Source organism: Neomonachus schauinslandi, chromosome 5 (assembly GCF_002201575.2).
Source record: "Neomonachus schauinslandi chromosome 5, ASM220157v2, whole genome shotgun sequence".
In the NCBI taxonomy this organism is placed as follows: Eukaryota; Metazoa; Chordata; class Mammalia; order Carnivora; family Phocidae; genus Neomonachus; species Neomonachus schauinslandi.
Window position 1 is genome coordinate 131684275 of NC_058407.1, and position 18475 is coordinate 131702749.

At 36.0% G+C, this 18475-nt stretch overlaps 1 protein-coding gene across 2 annotated transcripts in view; it reads left to right on the plus strand.

Moving 5' to 3' along the window:
• The window catches only part of PRKCQ (protein kinase C theta), a 122407-nt gene that overhangs the window by 32609 nt on the left and 71323 nt on the right, over window positions 1–18475 (plus strand). For both annotated transcript variants that reach the window (XM_021696707.1, XM_021696708.2), the window contains exons 10-11: window positions 1732–1892; window positions 5880–6053. In XM_021696707.1, the coding sequence (XP_021552382.1) occupies window positions 1732–1892; window positions 5880–6053 (335 nt within the window). The remainder of the gene's footprint in view (window positions 1–1731; window positions 1893–5879; window positions 6054–18475) is intronic.

Sequence of the window (18475 nt, forward strand, 5' to 3'; positions counted from 1 at the left end):
CAAGATCCCTGACCCTCCAGCACACATTCTGAGATTAATTCATAGATCTCCTTCATGTATACTGCAGACATTTTTTAAACTGCTGCTTCTGTGCTGTCTTGGGCCAAGTTATTATGATGGTTCTTTAAGTTCTATATGGTAGGGACTCAGCTTCCTGTCACCTTCCTACTCTCCTCAAAGTTAAGGTTGCTGATTTTTAAAGCTCCCAATTTTAAGCCCCACTGGTTTTCAGAGCCAAATGTCACTGAGATTTGTCTTCCCAGGGCAGGTCCCCATGCCACAGGTGCCTTCCGTGGCACCTGATCCTCCGGCTTCTCTGTGCTTGTGGTGTCCCTCCCATTTGTGGCTGGTCTCATGTGGGTTTGGTTCCCAACTGTATCTCTAGTCCTTCTATCTTTCTAAATGTTTCCTCTTGTCTATAATTAACTGTGGAAGGTCTGTTCTGCCAGTCTTCAGGTCGTTTTCAGTGATAGTTGTATAGATGTAGCTGTTATCTTGTGCTCATGGGATGACGTAAGCTCAGGATCCTCCTTCTCTGCCATCTTCCCCATGACTCCCCCATGAAATTTTTTATAAGCCAGAATAGCATAAAGCAAAGAAGCAATTACTGTTAATTTATATAGAACAATTTTTTAGTATTCCCAGACCCAAAAAATCACCTTAGGCTTTTCTAAAAGCTTAGAACACATGTTGCTAACTGAGGCACAGAATACTCGACATCAAGCACAGATGCTCACACAGTTCAAAACTCTGGATGCTGGATGCTGAGCTGCTGAGTGCAGTTACTGGGGAAGGGCCTGGGTGGCGCCACTCTTGATGCTCAGGTTCACTGCCTCTTGCTGGCTTGCTGCAAAACCAATGCTGAATCTCATCTGCACTTTTCTTTTTTCTGTAAAAGAGAAAATCCTCTCCAGATTTTTTTTTTTGGTTAGTGAAAACAGGTAATAATATAGATCTTTCATGAAAGCACAGTGACAAACGTGAACTTTCAAAACACGGGGCATGCCTGTATTTATTTTCCTTGGGTTTAGGGAGAAGATGAAAAGTAAATCTGGAGATTGAAAATAAAAGAAATGTCATTACTCCATCCACAAAAAAAGAAACAAAATCATGTGATGTGATAGAGGTTCTGTTGTAAAATGGCGGTCATATCACAATATATAAATGTATCAAGTCAACATGTTGTACACCTTAAATTAACATAATATGTGTCAAATATATTTCAATAAAAAGAAAATAAATGTTAAAAAGTATTCTGCACTTCCTCTGGCATTGGGTGAGGAAAAAATTGGCTGATTTTTTAATACAGCAAGGGATGAGGCAATTCAGATCTCCATCAGTCTGCTTTCCATTTCCTCATCCCTCACATGCAACATCACATGTTGCCACTGTACCTGTGAGCCATGCAAGTAGCTGAGAACCATTTTTCCTCAAGTTTGGTTAAAATCTCTATTTGTGCATGATTTGACATGATTTAAAGTGCTCCTTTGTTTTGCATCTATGGTCTTTTGCTAATTAGAATATGTTTCTTAACATGAAATTTCTCCCAGTTTGTCGGGTAGATAAGAGATACAGTCCATGCCCCAAATGCCGGGCTCACAGGGGGCCTTCTTCCCATTTTTGTGGATGGAGCCTCAGAGTGGGAAGTGGAAGAGAATGTGTTCTCAAAATAACCAGAATGATCCTCCATTGTTTCTTGTTTACTTTTAACCACTAGCTTGCTATTTTCAGAGCCTCAGGGAATCTCTTGGGAGTCTCCTTTGGATGGGATGGAGAAAATATGCCATCGTCCAGAGCCTGAACCGAACATAGAAAGACCATCTGTACATATGAAACTAAAAATCGAGGATTTTATCTTGCACAAAATGTTGGGGAAAGGAAGTTTTGGCAAGGTATGATAGTATACTATAGAATTCTGCAGACCAAATTATAGAAATTAAAAAGCAAAACTCCTAAACTCATGGGACGAGAACCAGTCATGGGTGTGGAAAGAACATTCTTGTGCATTTTTTGACAGGATAGAGAGGGGTCTGAATAAGTGTTTTAGAGGGGGCGGGGGATGGGTGAGCCTGGTGGTGAGTATTAAGAAGTGCACATATTGCATGGAGCACTGGGTGTTATATGCAAACAATGAATCATGGAACACTACATCAAAAACTAATGATGTGTACTGTATGGTGACTAACATAATAAATTATAATAAGAAATAATATGAATGAGTAAATAAATAAATAAATAAATAAGGAAACCCAGGCACTCTAGGAAGTAGTGGCCTCTGCTTCCCTGGGAATCATTGTTCCCAATCCATTTTGATTCAAATTGTGTGTACATCCACACAATTATGAGTTTGGTATATTTGGACATCAAAGAAATGAAAAGCTGCCTCAGCCAATTTCTATTTCTTATAGTTTTTTTTTTTTTTGGTTGTTGTTTTTCTTTTGCTCTCTTCTCAAACTTGGAGTGTTGTTTTACTTTGAATGCAATTTTTTTTTCTCTATCAAATGTCCTCAGTCTTGTATTAGTTTGCTAGGACAAATGTAGCAAAATATCACAGGCTGAGTGATTCGAACAACAGAAATTTATTTTCTTATCCTTCTGGAGGCTGGAAGTCTAAGACTTAAGTGTCAGTAGGGTTGTTTCTTCTTTTTTTTTTTTAATTTTTTATTATTATGTTAATCACCATACATTACATCATTAGTTTTTGATGCAGTGTTCCATGATTCATTGTTTGTGCATAACACCCAGTGCTCCATGCAGAACGTGCCCTCCACAATACCCATCACCAGGCTAACCCATCCCCCCACCCCCTCCCCTCTAGAACCCTCAGTTTGTTTTTCAGAGTCCATCGTCTCTCATGGTTCATCTCCCCCTCCGATTTCCCCCCCTTCCTTCTTCCCCTCCTGCTATCTTCTTCTTTTTTTTTTTTTCTTAACATATATTGCATTATTTGTTTCAGAGGTACAGATCTGTGATTCAGCAGTCTTGCACAATTCACAGTGCTCACCATAGCACATACCCTCCCCAGGGTCTATCACCCAGCCACTCCATCCCTCCCACCCCCCACCACTCCAGCAACCCTCAGTTTGTTTCCTGAGATTAAGAATTCCTTATATCAGTGAGGTCATATAATACATGTCTTTCTCTGATTGACTTATTTCGCTCAGTATAACAATAGGGTTGTTTCTTCTGAAGTCTCTCTTTGGCTTGTAAATAGTCACCTTCTCCCTGTGTCTTCACATCGTCCCTCTGTGTATCTCTGTGTCCTAATCTCTTCTTATAAGGATGCTAGTCATGCTGGATTAGAGCCCACCCTAATGAACTTACTTTAAATATTACCTCTGTAAAGACCCTGCCTCCAAATACAGTCACATTGTGAGGTCCTGGGGTTTAGGACTTCAGGAGGTAAATTTTTCAGAGGGGACACAATTCACTTCATAACAAAGCTGTAGCTTGAGAGTCATGAGAAAAGTTTCATGGGGAAAGTCCCTCCTCTAAATCCTTCCTGCCACACACTCAAGTTATGGGCTGCCTCTGTCAGTCACAAAGGACAAGAGGAAAAGGAGGAAGATGACACAATTTAACGATCAACTGTCAGTGATGGAAAAACATTTTCAAGCTAGCGAATGTAAAGAAAGATGCCTTGGAACATGAGCCTTGAGATTATTCTAGATATTAAGGTTATCTACTATATTAATGACACTCTCTGCTGTTTTATTCTTGGATGAAACTCCTAGGAAAATTTTAGCCAGAGACTACCATTCTATGAATTTGTACATCCAAAGCCAGCATTATGCTCCACACCTGCTCACCAGACTTTGGCTGGGAAACTCACCCAGTTTATTTAATAATAAACTAGAATGCAACTGAGCATCACCACAGCTGAATCACATTATGCTACAATTGGGTTTGGATTTAAACACCAGTGCATTGCTTTTGGCAAAATCTGTTCTGCCCTGCAAACTAGCTGATATCCATTAATTCTTTTAGTTCATTTCCACAATAATATGAAACACAGCAGGCTCATTTGGTGGTGTTAATCTGTGTAATAGGCAATTTTATAGCTAGTCCTCATTATAATTTAGCATCAATTAATGTGCAATTATAACCTGTTACCAAAAATTGAAAGCCCATTATAGAGATGGAAATTGCCTTTTCAGCTTCTTAGTTTATGGCTGGTTTGGGGATGTTTATTGAAAGAAACAATTATCAAAAGAGCACTTTTAATTGTTAATGAAATGTTTATCTTTCTTTGTTCCCATGTGGGTTTCTGTATTTGAACAAGGTTAATAAGAAAGACATTAAGTTAAACCTACAAGCCTTAGTAAAATATCCCAAGGGACAGCTGAGAGCCTCAGATATGCTCTGCCTATGTCCAAAGCAGTATGTCCCTCAGTCCCTACAGACCAAGAAGACTGAAGCAGGGACCCAAAGACAGGAGGACAAAGCACCAAAGCAAAATGGGACAGCCGTATTTCCCTTTCTTACAACACTGAGGATACTCCAAAACTTGTTTTTCTTATTTCTTTTGGCTCTGGATAGGAAGTATGGTTTCTCGCCAAAATGGTAGCCTCTATATATTCTTATTCTCAATTTACTTTGAAGGCCAGCAAAAAAAAAGCATTGTTTTCCAGGGATATGCATATCATCCATTTGCCTGCAATCTCATCTAAGTTCTATGCCCTCTATCAAGCCAGCTACCCCAAAGCTATATATCTGCACCATGTTATTTTAAATATAGACACATGCATTTTCAGTACTGGTTTGGTGTCATTGACTTTGACATTCCCTAAAAGTCAAGAAACAAACGACAAGTATTCTTAATAACTATCATTTAGAGAGTATTTTATAGTTTCCAAATCATTTTCCCATGTGGTAGTCATTTGATTTTCACAACGGTCCTGCAAGTTGGAGAATGTCATGACAATTATCTCTTTTACACATTAGGAAACCAGAGCCCAGAGAGGTTAATTGGTTTGCCCACATTCCCACAGCTAGTAAAAGAGACCCAAGCTGGAGTTTTCTGCTTCCAAATGCCATGTCCTCACAACTGTCAATCGTCTGTTGCTGCATCATTTGCAAAACCAAAGTTGTAGAAACTCTCCATTATAGGCCATCTGGTGTCCTTTCATATAAGATTCATGAAATCAAGTAGAAAAAGTAAATTTGGAATTATATTTTTTCCACTGAGTAGCTCCATGAATTTGAGCAAGTGAAGTTACTCTTTAAACCCAGTTTGTTTGTTTTTTTTATTACTGTCTGTCTTGTGGAGAGTCCTGAGCTAAGAATTAGATAGCACATATAAAGTATACCAGAGTGTGTGACACATAGTAGGTCCTAAACATGGCATTACTGCCTATGCTATTGGATGAAATGGTGTACACTCTTTAAGCATATAAAGACAGCTTTATTCCCTTGTATTCTTTTTTCACCTTGAAAAACTGGGTAAAACTCAGAACTAAGTTTTATGCTTATTTGCACTGATGTTTCAAGTGTAATCAAATCCTCCTCTCTGCTACTTATCTTGCTTCCTTCAGTATGCACTTAGTCTCTGGGAATTTATATTATAAATTTACTCAGGTCCCTGGGCAGACAGTTCATACTTTTTTAAACAGAATTTTTCAAGGACTGACAATAACCCATCCAATTGTACAGTAGTTTTGTGGAACCCTTTGAAAGGCACAAAGCAAGTATGAAACTACTAGGTAATATCCTAATATCAGTGAAGTACTCTATTTTGTCTCTATAAAGGGGATAGAAGGGGATTAGAGAAGAAATCCTCTTTTCTCATGCAAAACAGATCTCTCTCAGGATTTTGTCTCTTCTTTAATGAGTGTGAGATCAAATTCTAAAATAAAGTTACTTCTTACCCTTCCTTCTAGGTCTTCCTAGCAGAGTTCAAGAAAACCAATCAATTTTTCGCAATAAAAGCCTTAAAGAAAGACGTGGTTTTGATGGACGATGATGTTGAGTGCACGATGGTAGAGAAGAGAGTTCTCTCTTTGGCCTGGGAGCATCCGTTCTTAACGCACATGTTCTGTACATTCCAGACCAAGGTAAGGCTTCTACTTGGACAACTCTTCATCTACCTTTCACCCAGCAAACATGCAGGTCTAAGCAGGGTGCTCCTGTGGAGCCCTCATTGGGAGACATGGGGAATTGTTGCCATAATTTTCTTCTTTACCTTTCAGCTCACTTTCCATTTGTCCAAACGAGTTTCTTCTCCAAACACCACTGAGATATTATTTCGAATTTTTTAACATAGTCAGTTGGGAAAGGGCTTTACTTCTGGGTTTGTCTATTTGCTTGTGTTTTAGAATTTGGTTTAATTTATATAACAAGGATTCTAAGCAGCCTGTGACTTGCTTGATCAATCAGTGCTTTGTGAGGGAGAAAGAATATATCTACCAGACATATATTTGAAGAGACAAAAGTTGGACAGTAGATCAAAATGCATGTGCACTATTATTTTCCTACATATGGCCGGCAGAGAAGCAGCCTTTACAGTGGGCTTTATCAGTGAGTGAGGCCTGAACAGTGAGGTAAAAGGGTGAATTCTCTCTGAAGGTTCTATTATTCTGGGACGATTCTCTTCCTGATCTCCTTATTCCTTAAAAATTTCTTTTTAACTGCCTATCTTTTTGTGACTCAAAAGTTATTTAAGATCATTATAGATAATTTGGAAATGCTTTACACTCAAAGAAGAAAATCATTTATAATCTTACCATCTGGGTATACTCACCATTAATACTTTGAAGTTTAACCTTCTAGACTTTTCCCCCTACTGCATGTGTAAAATAAAAATAGAAACCCACTGTAAATACCTACTATTCTGTAACTGATGTTTTCAACACTCTCTTACGTGCATTTCCTCCCATCTGTGAATATTCTACATGATTTATCTAATTAGGACATTTCTAACTTTCTGTTCTGATTTAAATAACACTGAAATGAACATCCTTGTAGATTAGTCTTCATGCACAAGCATTATGATTTTCTCTTTTCATTTTTCTACTCTCCTTCACCCTCTCCACATTGTATGTGGCCTAAAATAATAAGCAGACCCATGTGGGACTGTGTGATTAAGATCCAAAGAGCACGAAGACTTTATTCTGTTGTTCTGTTTCAAGACTGTATTATAATGTTCTACCTTAATGTAAATATGAGTGACAGAGGGCTTCTAAGCTGCCCCAATCACAGAATGTAGTAGTGTTCAGGAAAATGTGGGAATCACTTAGAAAAGGTAGATGGCAACTAGGCCTTTCATCACTATTTCCCCAGCTCCCAATAGATTCTCAACATATGTTTAATGAAGGAATAAATGCATACATATACTTCGATAAAAGAAAGAGAAACCAGATGATTTTTTTTTAAAAAGCACTTAATAATCATATATAGTATCCAAAGCAACATGGAGGATATGGAAATATATAATAATAGTTACTTACCTCAAGAATTTCATGCTATAATACTAAAGGGGCAGGAGTGATTCTTCTAACAGTGGTGAGTGATACCAAGTTGCAGAATGCAGACTGTACATCCCAGAGCTGAGAGAAACTAGAAATTAGAGTATAAGTAGGTGGGAAGGGTCTTGGGCAGGAGAGGTGTGGGTGGCTAGAAGAGAAAGCAGGAAGGAATGAAGGGATAATAAGCTCTTTAAGAGAAGGTAGGCTCATTTTCTGCAGCAAGAAAGAGTTTGAAATTTCTTGTATGAGTTAGAGAGATTTCCTCCCGGAGATCATAAATGTCTGTCACTATGTTACTAAAAGGCAAAGTGAGGAGTTCTGTCACATGCTTATAGTCTGTGTCCGAATTGTCTGTGTATCCTGGGGTGCGCAATGTCACTTCTTCTCTTGAAGTATTGTGAGGCTTGTATCGAACTGCTAAATACACTTAAGACCAGGCCTCCAGGAGCATGATGTAATCAAACTTCATCTGGTACTTTCTCCCTGCTGTTTATGTATACATACAAATATATGTACACACACACACACACACACATATGTATATGTATAATATATGTGTTATATATGTAATATATAATACATATTGCATACACATACATATTGTATATGTATAATATATGTATTGTATATGTATAATATATAAATTTGTGTAATTCTATACATATATATTTGTATGTCTATTTTGTATATATTGTATATATACACATATATATCTGTATGTATGATTGTTTTTATATCTTATGGGAAAAGCTCTTATGAATTCCGCTTTGTAGAAAATATATTCCCTCTTATAGAGCTTCAGGCCAGTGTTTGCTACTTTTCTTCTCACAGGAGATGCTCTTAAGGTTCCATGCAGCTGTAATGTTTTAGCAAAACCAGAGAAGGAAACGCATGAGGCAAAGTGGCAGAGAATATGTACATCAGTGTAAAAATAACTGGCTCACTACTTAGATTTCAAGGAATTTAGTCCTTTTAGAAATAAGGGGTGGGGGGAAAATCTTGCATTATACTTTCCCAAGGACACTGAGTTGTTTTTGAGATGTCCTGACTTATTCAGATCTTGCATGTCATACTGAATAACCAATTAAATACCACAGGTGAGTGTAAAAAGCAACAAGTGAAATGAATGGTGATTTGCTGTGGGAACATTTTGCAAGTTGCCTTTCTTGAGGGAATGAGTTACCTTTGCACACTAATGAAGATATTAGATAACATAAATGACTATTTACTTTTCTGGGGAGTTGTTATTTTTATGAAAAGTTATTCCTTGGCTTTCTACCTCCAAAGAGCCCAGCTGTTGAATGCCAGGTTACTCAGGAGATTCTGAAGAACAGTTATTCGCCTGTTATTTATTATTATTTTTGTTGAAGTATAATAGACATACAATATTCTATTAGTTTCAAGTGTACATCATAGTGATTCAGTATTTTTATACATTACAAAATGATCCTCTTGATAAGTGTAGTTACCATCCATCACCATAAAGAGTTATTATAATATCATTAACTATATTTTCTGTGCTAAATATTATATCCTGTGACTTACTTATCTTATAACTGAAAGTTTGTATCTCTTAATACCCATCATCTATTTCAATCACCCTCCCCCAAACCCTCCCCATTCAGGTGACTCACAGTTTGTTTCCTGTATCTATAAGTCAGTTTCTGTTTTGTTTTGTTTGTTTTATTAGATTCTACATATAAGTGAGATCATACAGTATTTGTCTTTCTCCATCTGACTTATTTCACTTAGCATAATACCCTCTGGTTTCATTCATGTTGTCACAGATGGCAACATTTCATATGTTTTTACAGCTGAGCAATGTTCTATTGTATGTATGTGTATGTGATATATATATGCATATACACATATCTCACATATTCTCTATCCATTCATCTGTTGATGGACATTTAGGTGGCTTCCATATATTGGTTACTGTAAATAATGAATATAAGGGTGCATATGTTTCTTCAAATTGGTGTTTTTTTTTTCCTTTGGTTAAATACCCAGAAGTGGAGTTGCTGGATCATACGGTAGTTGTATTTTTAACTTTTTGAGGAACTCCACACTGTTTTCCACAGTGGCTGCACCTGTTTATATTCCCACCAACAGTGTATGAGTGTTCCCTTTTCTCCACATCCTCACTAATACTTGTGATTTTTTGTCTTTCTGTTAGCCAATCTGAGAAGTGTGAGGTGATTTTGATTTGTGATTTTGATTTGCATTTCCCTGATAATTAGTGATGTTGAGAATCTTTTCACATACCTATTGGCCATCTGTATGTCTTCTTCAGGAAAATGTTTATTCAAGTCATATGCCCATTTTTTAATCCAGTAGTTTGGGGTTTTTTTTATAATAAACTGTGTAAGTTCTTTATCTATTTTGGGTATAACACCTTATCAGATGTATAATTTGCAAATATCTTCTCCCATTCAGTAGGTTGCTATTTCATTTTGTTGATGGTGTCTTTCACTGTGCAAAATCTTTGTAGTTTGATGTAAACCCACTTGTTTACTTTAGCTTTTGTTGCCCTTGCTTAAGGATACTGGTCCAAAAAAATATTGCTAAGATAGATGTCAAAGAGCTTACTGCCTATGTTCTCTTCTAAGAGTTTTATGGTTGCAGGTCTTACGTTCAAGTCTTTAATCCATTTTGAATTTATTTTTCTATAGAATGTAAGATAGTGGCCCAGTTTTCCCAACACCATTTATTGAAGGCATAATCTAATGTCATAGATTAATTGACCATAAGTGTGTGAATTTATACCTGGGATCTCTGTTCTATTCTATTGATCTGTGTATCTGTTTTTTGGCCAGTACCATACAGTTTTGATTACTATAGCTTTGTAATATAGTTTGAAATCTGGGCTTGTGATACCTCCAGCTTTGTTCTTCTTTCTCAAGATTGCTTTGGATACTCAGGGTCTTTTGTGGTTCCATACAAATTTTAGAATCCTTTGTTCTAGTTCTGTGAAAATATACCATTGGTAGTTTGATTGGGATTGTATTGATTCTGTAGATACCTTTAGGTAGTACAGACATTTTAACAATATTAAATCTTCCAATCCATGAGCATGGTATATCTTCAATTTGTGTTGTCTTCAGTTTCTTTCACCAGTGCCTTAGAGTCTTCGGAGTACAGGTTTTTCACCTCCTTGATAAAATTTATTCCTAGGTACTTAGTTCTTTTTGATGCCTTGTAAATGGGATTGCTTTCTTAATTTCTCTCTCTGATAGTTCATTTTTAGTGTATAGTAACCAATGCAACCAATTTCTATATGTTAATTTTGTATCTTGCGACTTTACTGAATTCATTAATTAGATCTAGTAGTTTTTTGGTGGAGTCTTTAGAGTTTTGTGTATATAGTATCTCATCTGCAAATAATGACAGTTTTACTCTTTTCCGATTTGGATGCCTTTTATTTTTTTTCTTGACTAATTGCTCTGGCTAAGCGTTCCAATACTATGATGAATAAAAGAAGTGAAAATAGGCATCCTTGTCTTGTTCCTGATCTTAGAGGAAAAGCTTAGAGCTTTTTACTATTGAGTATGATGTTAGCTATGGGGTTTGTCATATATGGTCTTTATTATGTTGAGGTACATTACTGTTATACCCACTTTGTTGATAATTTTTATCCTAAATGGATGTTGAGTTTTGTCAAATACTTTTTCTGTGTTGAGATAATCATGTGATTTTTATCCTTTGTTTTGTTTGTGGTGTATCACATTGATTTCTGGATGCTGAACTATTCTTGCATCCCTGTAATAAATCCCAGTTGAGAGTGGTGAGTTACATTTTTAATGTGTTATTGAATTCAGTTTGCTAAAATCTTGTTGAGGATTTTTTAATCTATATTCATCAGGGATATTGGTCTGTAATTTTCTTTTTTTGTGTGTGGTGACTTTGGTTTGGTTTCAGTAATGCTGGCCTTGTAAAATGAAGTATTCCTTCCCCTTCAATTTGTTTGAATGATTTGAGAAGGATAGGTACTAACTGTTCTTTAATGTTTGGTAGAATTCACCAGTGAAGCCATCTGGTCCTGTACCGGTATTTGGGGGGAGTTTTTAATTACTGATTCATCATTAAAATCAGTCTATTTAGATTTTCTATATCTTATCTTATTATATTATTTTCTATATCTTCATGAATCAGTCTCAGAATGTTGTATGTTTGTAGGAATTTATCCACTTCTAGGTTTTTCATTTTTTTGGTGTATAATTCTTCATAGTATGCACTTATGATCCTTTGTATTTTTGTGGTCAGTTTGTAACTTCTCTCATTTCTGATTTTATTTTGGCCCCTCTCTTTTTTCTTGATGAGTTTATCTTTTCAAAGAACCAGATTTTAGTTTCTTTAATCTTTTTTTTTAAAAAGATTGATTGATTGATTGATTGAGAGACAGCACATGGGAGGAGAGAGAAGCAGAGGGAGAGGGAGAAGCAGAGGGAGAGGGAAAAGCAGGCTCCCTGGGAGCCTGATACAGGGCTTGATCACAGGGCCCCGAGATCATGACCTGAGCCGAAGGCAGATGCTTAACCAACTGAGCCACCCAGGTACCCCAGTTTCTTTAATCTTTTCTATAGTTTTCTTTTTTTTTTTTAGACTCTATTCCATTTATTTCCATTATGATCTTTATTATTTCCTTCCTTCTAACTTTCGATTTTGCTTTTTTCTAGTTCCTTTATTTATGAAGTTAAATTGTTTATTTCAGAATTTTTCTTGTTTCTTAAGGTAGATCTGTATTGCTATAAACTTTTCTCTTAGAACTTCTTTGGGGGAGAGTCTCATAGATTTTGGAAAGATGTGTCTCCATTTTCATTTGTTTCCAGGTATTTTTAAATTTCATCTTTAATTTCTTTGTTGACCCACTGGTTGTTTAATAGCATGTTGTTTAGCCTCCATGTTTTATGTGTCTTCACTTTTCTTCTGTAAATGCTTTCTAGTTTCATACTGTTGTGGTGGAAAAGATACTTGATATAATTTCATTGTTCTTGAATTTGTTGAGACTTCTTTTGTGGCCTAACATATGATTTACCCTGTAGAATTTTCCAAGTGCACGTGAAGAGAATGTATATTCTGTTGTTTTGGATTAAATTTTCTGTACTATCCAGTCCATCTGGTCTAATGTGTCATTTAATGTCAGTATTTTCTTACAGCTTTTCTGTCTGGATGATGTCTCCATTGATATAGGTGGTGTATTAAAGTGCCCTACTTTTATTGTATTATCAATTGTATTGCTATCAATTTCTCCCTTAGGTTTGTTAATATTTGCTTATTACATATAGGTGCTTCTATGTTGGGTGCATAAATACTTATGAACGTTATATCTTCTTCTTGGACTGATCCCTTGATTATTATTTAATCCCTTTTGTGTGTGTGTGCTTTCTAACAATCTTTGTTTAATGTCTATTTTGTCTGATAGAAGTATTGCTCCATCCCTTCACTTTCAATCTGTATGTCTTTAGATCTGAAGTGAGTTTCTTGTAGGCAGCACATAGGTGGGTCTTATTTTTTTATCCATTCGGCTATCCTATGTCCATTGATTGGAGCATTTAGTCCATTTACATTTAAATTAATTATTAATAGGTATGTACTTCTATCCTGTTGATTGGTTTCTGGTTGCCTTTGTAGTTCTTTTTTTTCTCTCTTCTTTTGATATCTTCTCTTGTGGTTTGATGGCTTTCTTTAGTGTTATATATGGGTTCCTTTCTCTTTACTTTGTGCATATCTATTGTAGGTTTTTGGTTTCTCAGTACCATGATATGTGTGTGTGTATACACTGTCAGCCTATATATATATATATGTGTGTGTGTGTTTATGTACTTGAAGCTGATAGTTGCTTAAGTTTGTACACATTCTGAAAATATAATATCCCCCATCTTGTTTTTGATGTCATATTTTATACCTTTATTTTGTGTATCCCTGAACTTCTTATTGTAGTTATAATTGATTTTACTATTTTGCCTGATCAACTTTCATACTAGCTTTTTAAATGGCTGATCCACTGCCTTTACTATATAATTGCCTTTGCCAGTGAGATTTATTCTTTAATATATTTTTTTTAATTTTTAAAAGTGTTTAATTGAAGTATATTTGACATACAATATTATATTAGATTCAAGTGTACAACATATTGATTTGGCAATTATATACATTATGAAATGCTTAAATGATAAGTGTAGTTAGCATTTGTCACCATACAAAGGTATTACAGTATTATTAACTGTATTCCGTACACTGAAATTTTCATCCCTGTGACTTATTTTATAACTGGAAATTTGTACTTCTTAATCTTCTTCACTTATTTTGCCCATCTATACAAGTCCTCACCTGAGACAACTACCAGTTTGTTCTCTGTATTTATGAGTCCTTTTCTGTTTTTGTTAGTTTATACATTTGTTTTCTCTTTAGTATTCCACATATAAGTGAAATCATACAGTATTTGTCTTTGTGTGACTCCTTTCACTTAGCCTAATACCCTATAGGTCTGTCCATGTTGTTGCAGATGGCAAGATCTAATTCTTTATTTGGCTAATATTCCATTTTAACACACACACACACACACCGCTTCTTTAGCATTTATCTATTGATAGACACTTAGGTGGCTTCCACATCTTTGCTATTATAAATAATACTACATTGAACATGGGGGTGCATATATCGTTTTGAATTAATGTTTTCTTTTTCTTTAGGTAAATACCCAGAAATAGAATTCCTAGATCATATGGTACTTCTAATTTTAATTTTTATATCCTTTATTTTTAATGGCTATCTCAATTTATATTCCCACCAACAGTGCATGATGGTTCCCTTTTCTCTACATCCTCTCCAACACTTGTTCTTTCTTTCTTTAAATTTGAGAATTGCTGACACACAAGGTTACATTAGTTTCAGTTGTTATTTCTTGTCTTTTTAATACTAGCAATTGTAACAGATGTGAGGTGATATCTCATTGTGGTTTTGATTTTCATTTCCCTGATAGCAACGTTGAGCATATTTTCATGTGTTTGTTGGCCAACTATATGTCTTCTTTGGAAAAATGTTTGTTCAAGTGCTCTGTCCATTTTTTAACCAGATTGTTCATTGCTGTTGTTGTTGTTGTTTTGGTGTTGAGTTTTTTCTGTATTTTGGATAATAACTCCTCAGTGAATAATCATTTGCAAATAACTTCTTTCATTCAGTAGGTTGCCTTTTTGTCTTGTTCATGGTTTCTTTCACTGTGCAAAAATTTTGTAATTTGATGTGGTCCAAATATTTACTTTTGCTTGTGTTTCCTTTGCCTTAGAAGACAGATCCAGAAAAATACTGCTAAGGCTGTTCTCCAAGATTTTACTGCCTATGTTTTTTCTGTAGGACTTCTTTGGCTTTGGGTTTTACAGTTAGATTTTAATCCATTTAAAATTTTTGTGTGTATGGTATAAAAAAGTGGTCTAGTTTCTTTTTTCTTTTTTGGCATATAATCATCCAGTTTTCCAAATACCATTTACTGAAGACAGTGTATTTTCCCCTTTGTATATTCATGCCACCTTTGTCACAGATAATTGACAATATAAGCATGAGTTTATTTCTGGTCTCTCTGTTCCATTGATGTATGTGTCCGGTTTTGTGCTGGTACCATACTGTTTTGATTACTTAGCTTTGTAGTATATTTTGAAATCTAGGATTGTGTTACCCTTAGCTTTATTCCTTTCTCAAGGTTGCATTGGCTGTTTGAAGTCTGTTGTGGTGCCATACAAATTTAGAACTATTTGTTGTAGTTCTGTGAAAACTGCCATTGATATTTTGATAGGGATTACATTGGAGTGTAGATTGATTTGGGTAGTACAGACATTGAGTCAATATTAATTCTTCCAACCCATGAACATGGAATATCTGTCCCTTCATTTATGTCATCTTCAATTTCTTTCATCAGTGTCTTACAAGTTTTCAGAATACAGGATATTCTCCTCTTTGGTTAAATTTAATCCTAAATATTTTAAGCTTTTTGATGCAATTTTATAAGTGCGATTGTTTTCTTAATTTTTTTTCTGTTCATTGTTAGTGTATAAAAATGCAACTGATTTCTGTATATTAATTTTGTATTTGGTAACTTCACTGAATTCATTTATCCTATAGTTTTTTAGTGGAGTAATCACAGTTTTGTATATATAGTATCATATATCTTCAAATACAGTTTTACTTCTTCCTTACAAATTTGGATGCCTTTTATTTTTCTTATCTGTTCCTGTGGCTAGGATTTCAAGTACTGTGTTGAATAAAAATGGCAAAAATGGATATCCTTGTCTTGTTTCTGGTCTTGCTTTAATCCTGATCACCACCGAGTGTGATGTTAGCTGTGTATCTGTCATAAACGGTTTTTATTATGTTGAGGTATGTTCCCATTTTGTTGTGTTTTTACCATGAACAGATGTTAAATTTTGTCAAATGCTTTTTCTGTGTCTATTGAGATGATCATATGACTTTTTTTTTAATTTTATTATGTTATGTTAGTCACCATACAATACATCATTGGTTTTTGATGTGGTGATCCACGATCCACTGTTTTCGTATAACACCCGGTGCTCCATGCAGTACGTGCCCTCCTTAATACCCATCACCGGGCTAACCAATCCCTCCTCCCCTCGCCCTCTAAAACCCTGTTTGTTTCTCAGGTCCATAGTCTCTCATGGTTCATCTCTCCCTCTGATTCCCCCCCTTCATTTTTCCCTTCCTTCTCCTAATGTCCTCCATGTTATTCCTTATGTTCCACAAATAAGTGAAACCATATGATAATTACTTTCTCTGCTTGACTTATTTCACTTAGCCTAATCTCCTCCAGTCCCATCCATGTTGATGTAAAAGTTGGGTATTCATCTTTTCTGATGGCTGAGTAATATTCCATTGTATATATGGACCACATCTTCTTTATCCATTCATCTGTTGAAGGGCATCTCGGCTCTTTCCACAGTTTGGCTATTGCGGACATTGCTGCTATGAACATTGGGGTGCATATGGCCCTTCTTTTCACTACATCTGTGTCTTTGGGGTAAATACCCAGTAGTGCAATTGCTGGGTCATAGGGTAGCTCTATTTTTAAATTTTTGAGGCACCTCCACACTGTTTACCAAAGTGGCTGTACCAACTTGCATTCCCACCAACAGTGTAAGAGGGTTCCCCTTTCTCCACAACCTCTCCAACATTTGTTGTTTCTTTCCCTGTCCATTTTGGCCATTCTAACTGGTGTAAGGTGGTATCTCAATGTGGTTTTGATTTGGATTTCCCTGATGGCTAATGATGATGAACATTTTTTCATGTGTCTGTTAGCCATTTGTATGTCTTCTTCAGAGAAGTGTCTTTTCATATTTCTGCCCACCTTTTGGCTTGATTATTTGTTTTTTGGGTGTTGAGTTTGAGAAGTTCTTTATAGATCTTGGATACCAGCCCTTTATCTGTAGTGTCATTTGCCAATATCTTCTCCCATTCTGTGGGCTGCCTCTTTGTTTTGTTGACTGTTTCCTTTGCTGTGCAGAAGCTTTTGATCTTGATGAAGTCCCAAAAGTTCATTTTTGCTTTTGTTTCACTAGCTTTTGGAGATGTATCTTGAAAGAAGTTGCTGTGGCCGATGTCAAAGAGGTTACTGCCTATGTTCTCCTCTAGGATTTTGATGGATTCCTGTCTCACATTGAGGTCTTTCATCCACTTTGAGATTATCTTTGTGAATGGTGTTAGAGAATGGTCGAGTTTCATTCTTCTGCATGTGGCTGTCCAATTTTCCCAGCACCATTTATTGAAGAGACTATCTTTTTTCCATTGCATGTTTTTTCCTGCTTTGTCAAATATTATTATTGCACATAGAGTTGAGGGTCCATATCTGGGTTCTCTACTCTGTTCCATTGGTCTATATGTCTGTTTCTGTGCCAGTACCATGCTGTCTTGGTGATCATAGCTTTGTAATAGAGCTTGAAATCGGGCAACGTGATGCCCCCAGCTTTGTTTTTCTTTTTCAACATTTCCTTGGTGATTTGGGGTCTTTTCTGATTCCATACAAATTTTAGGATTGTTTGTTCCAGCACTTTGAAAAATGTCATTGGAATTTTGATCGGGATGGCATTGAAGGTATAGATTGCTCTGGGTAGCATAGACATTTTAACAATGTTTATTCTTCCGATCCATGAGCATGGAATATTTTTCCATCTTTTTGTGTCTTCTTCAATTTCTTTCATGAGTGTTCTGTAGTTCCTAGAGTATAGATCCTTTACCTCTTTGGTTAGGTTTATTCTGAGGTATCTTATGGTTTTTGGTGCTATTGTAAATGGAATCATTTCTCTAATTTCTCTTTCTGCAGTTGCGTTGTTAGTGTATAAGAAAGCAACTGATTTCTGTGCATTGATTTTGTATCCTGCCACATTACTGAATTGCTGTATGAGTCTTGGTAATTTGGAGGTGGAGTCTTTTGGGTTTTCCACATAAAGTATCATGTCGTCTGCGAAAAGAGAGAGTTTGACTTCTTCTTTGCCAATTTGAATACCTTTTACTTCTTTTTGTTGTCTGATTGCTGTTGCTAGGACTTCTAGTACTATGTTGAACAATAGTGGTGAGAGGGCATCCTTGATGTGTTCCTGATCTTAAGGGAAAGGCTCTCAGCTTTTCCCCATTGAGGATGATATTCGCTGTGGGTTTTTCATAGATGGATTTTACGAACTTGAGGAATGTTCCCTCTATCCCTATACTCTGAAGAGTTTTAATCAGGAAAGGATGTTGTATTTTGTCAAATGCTTTTTCTGCATCAATTGAGAGGACCATGTGGTTCTTTTCCCTCCTCTTATTAATGTGTTCTGTCACATTGATTGATTTGCGAATGTTGAACCACCCTTGCATCCCGGGGATAAATCCCACTTGGTCGTGGTGGATGATCCTTTTAATGTATTGTTGGATCCTATTAGCTAGGATTATGTTGAGGATTTTGGAATCCATATTCATCAGGGATATCAGTCTGAAATTCTCCTTTTTGATGGGGTCTTTGCCTGGTTTGG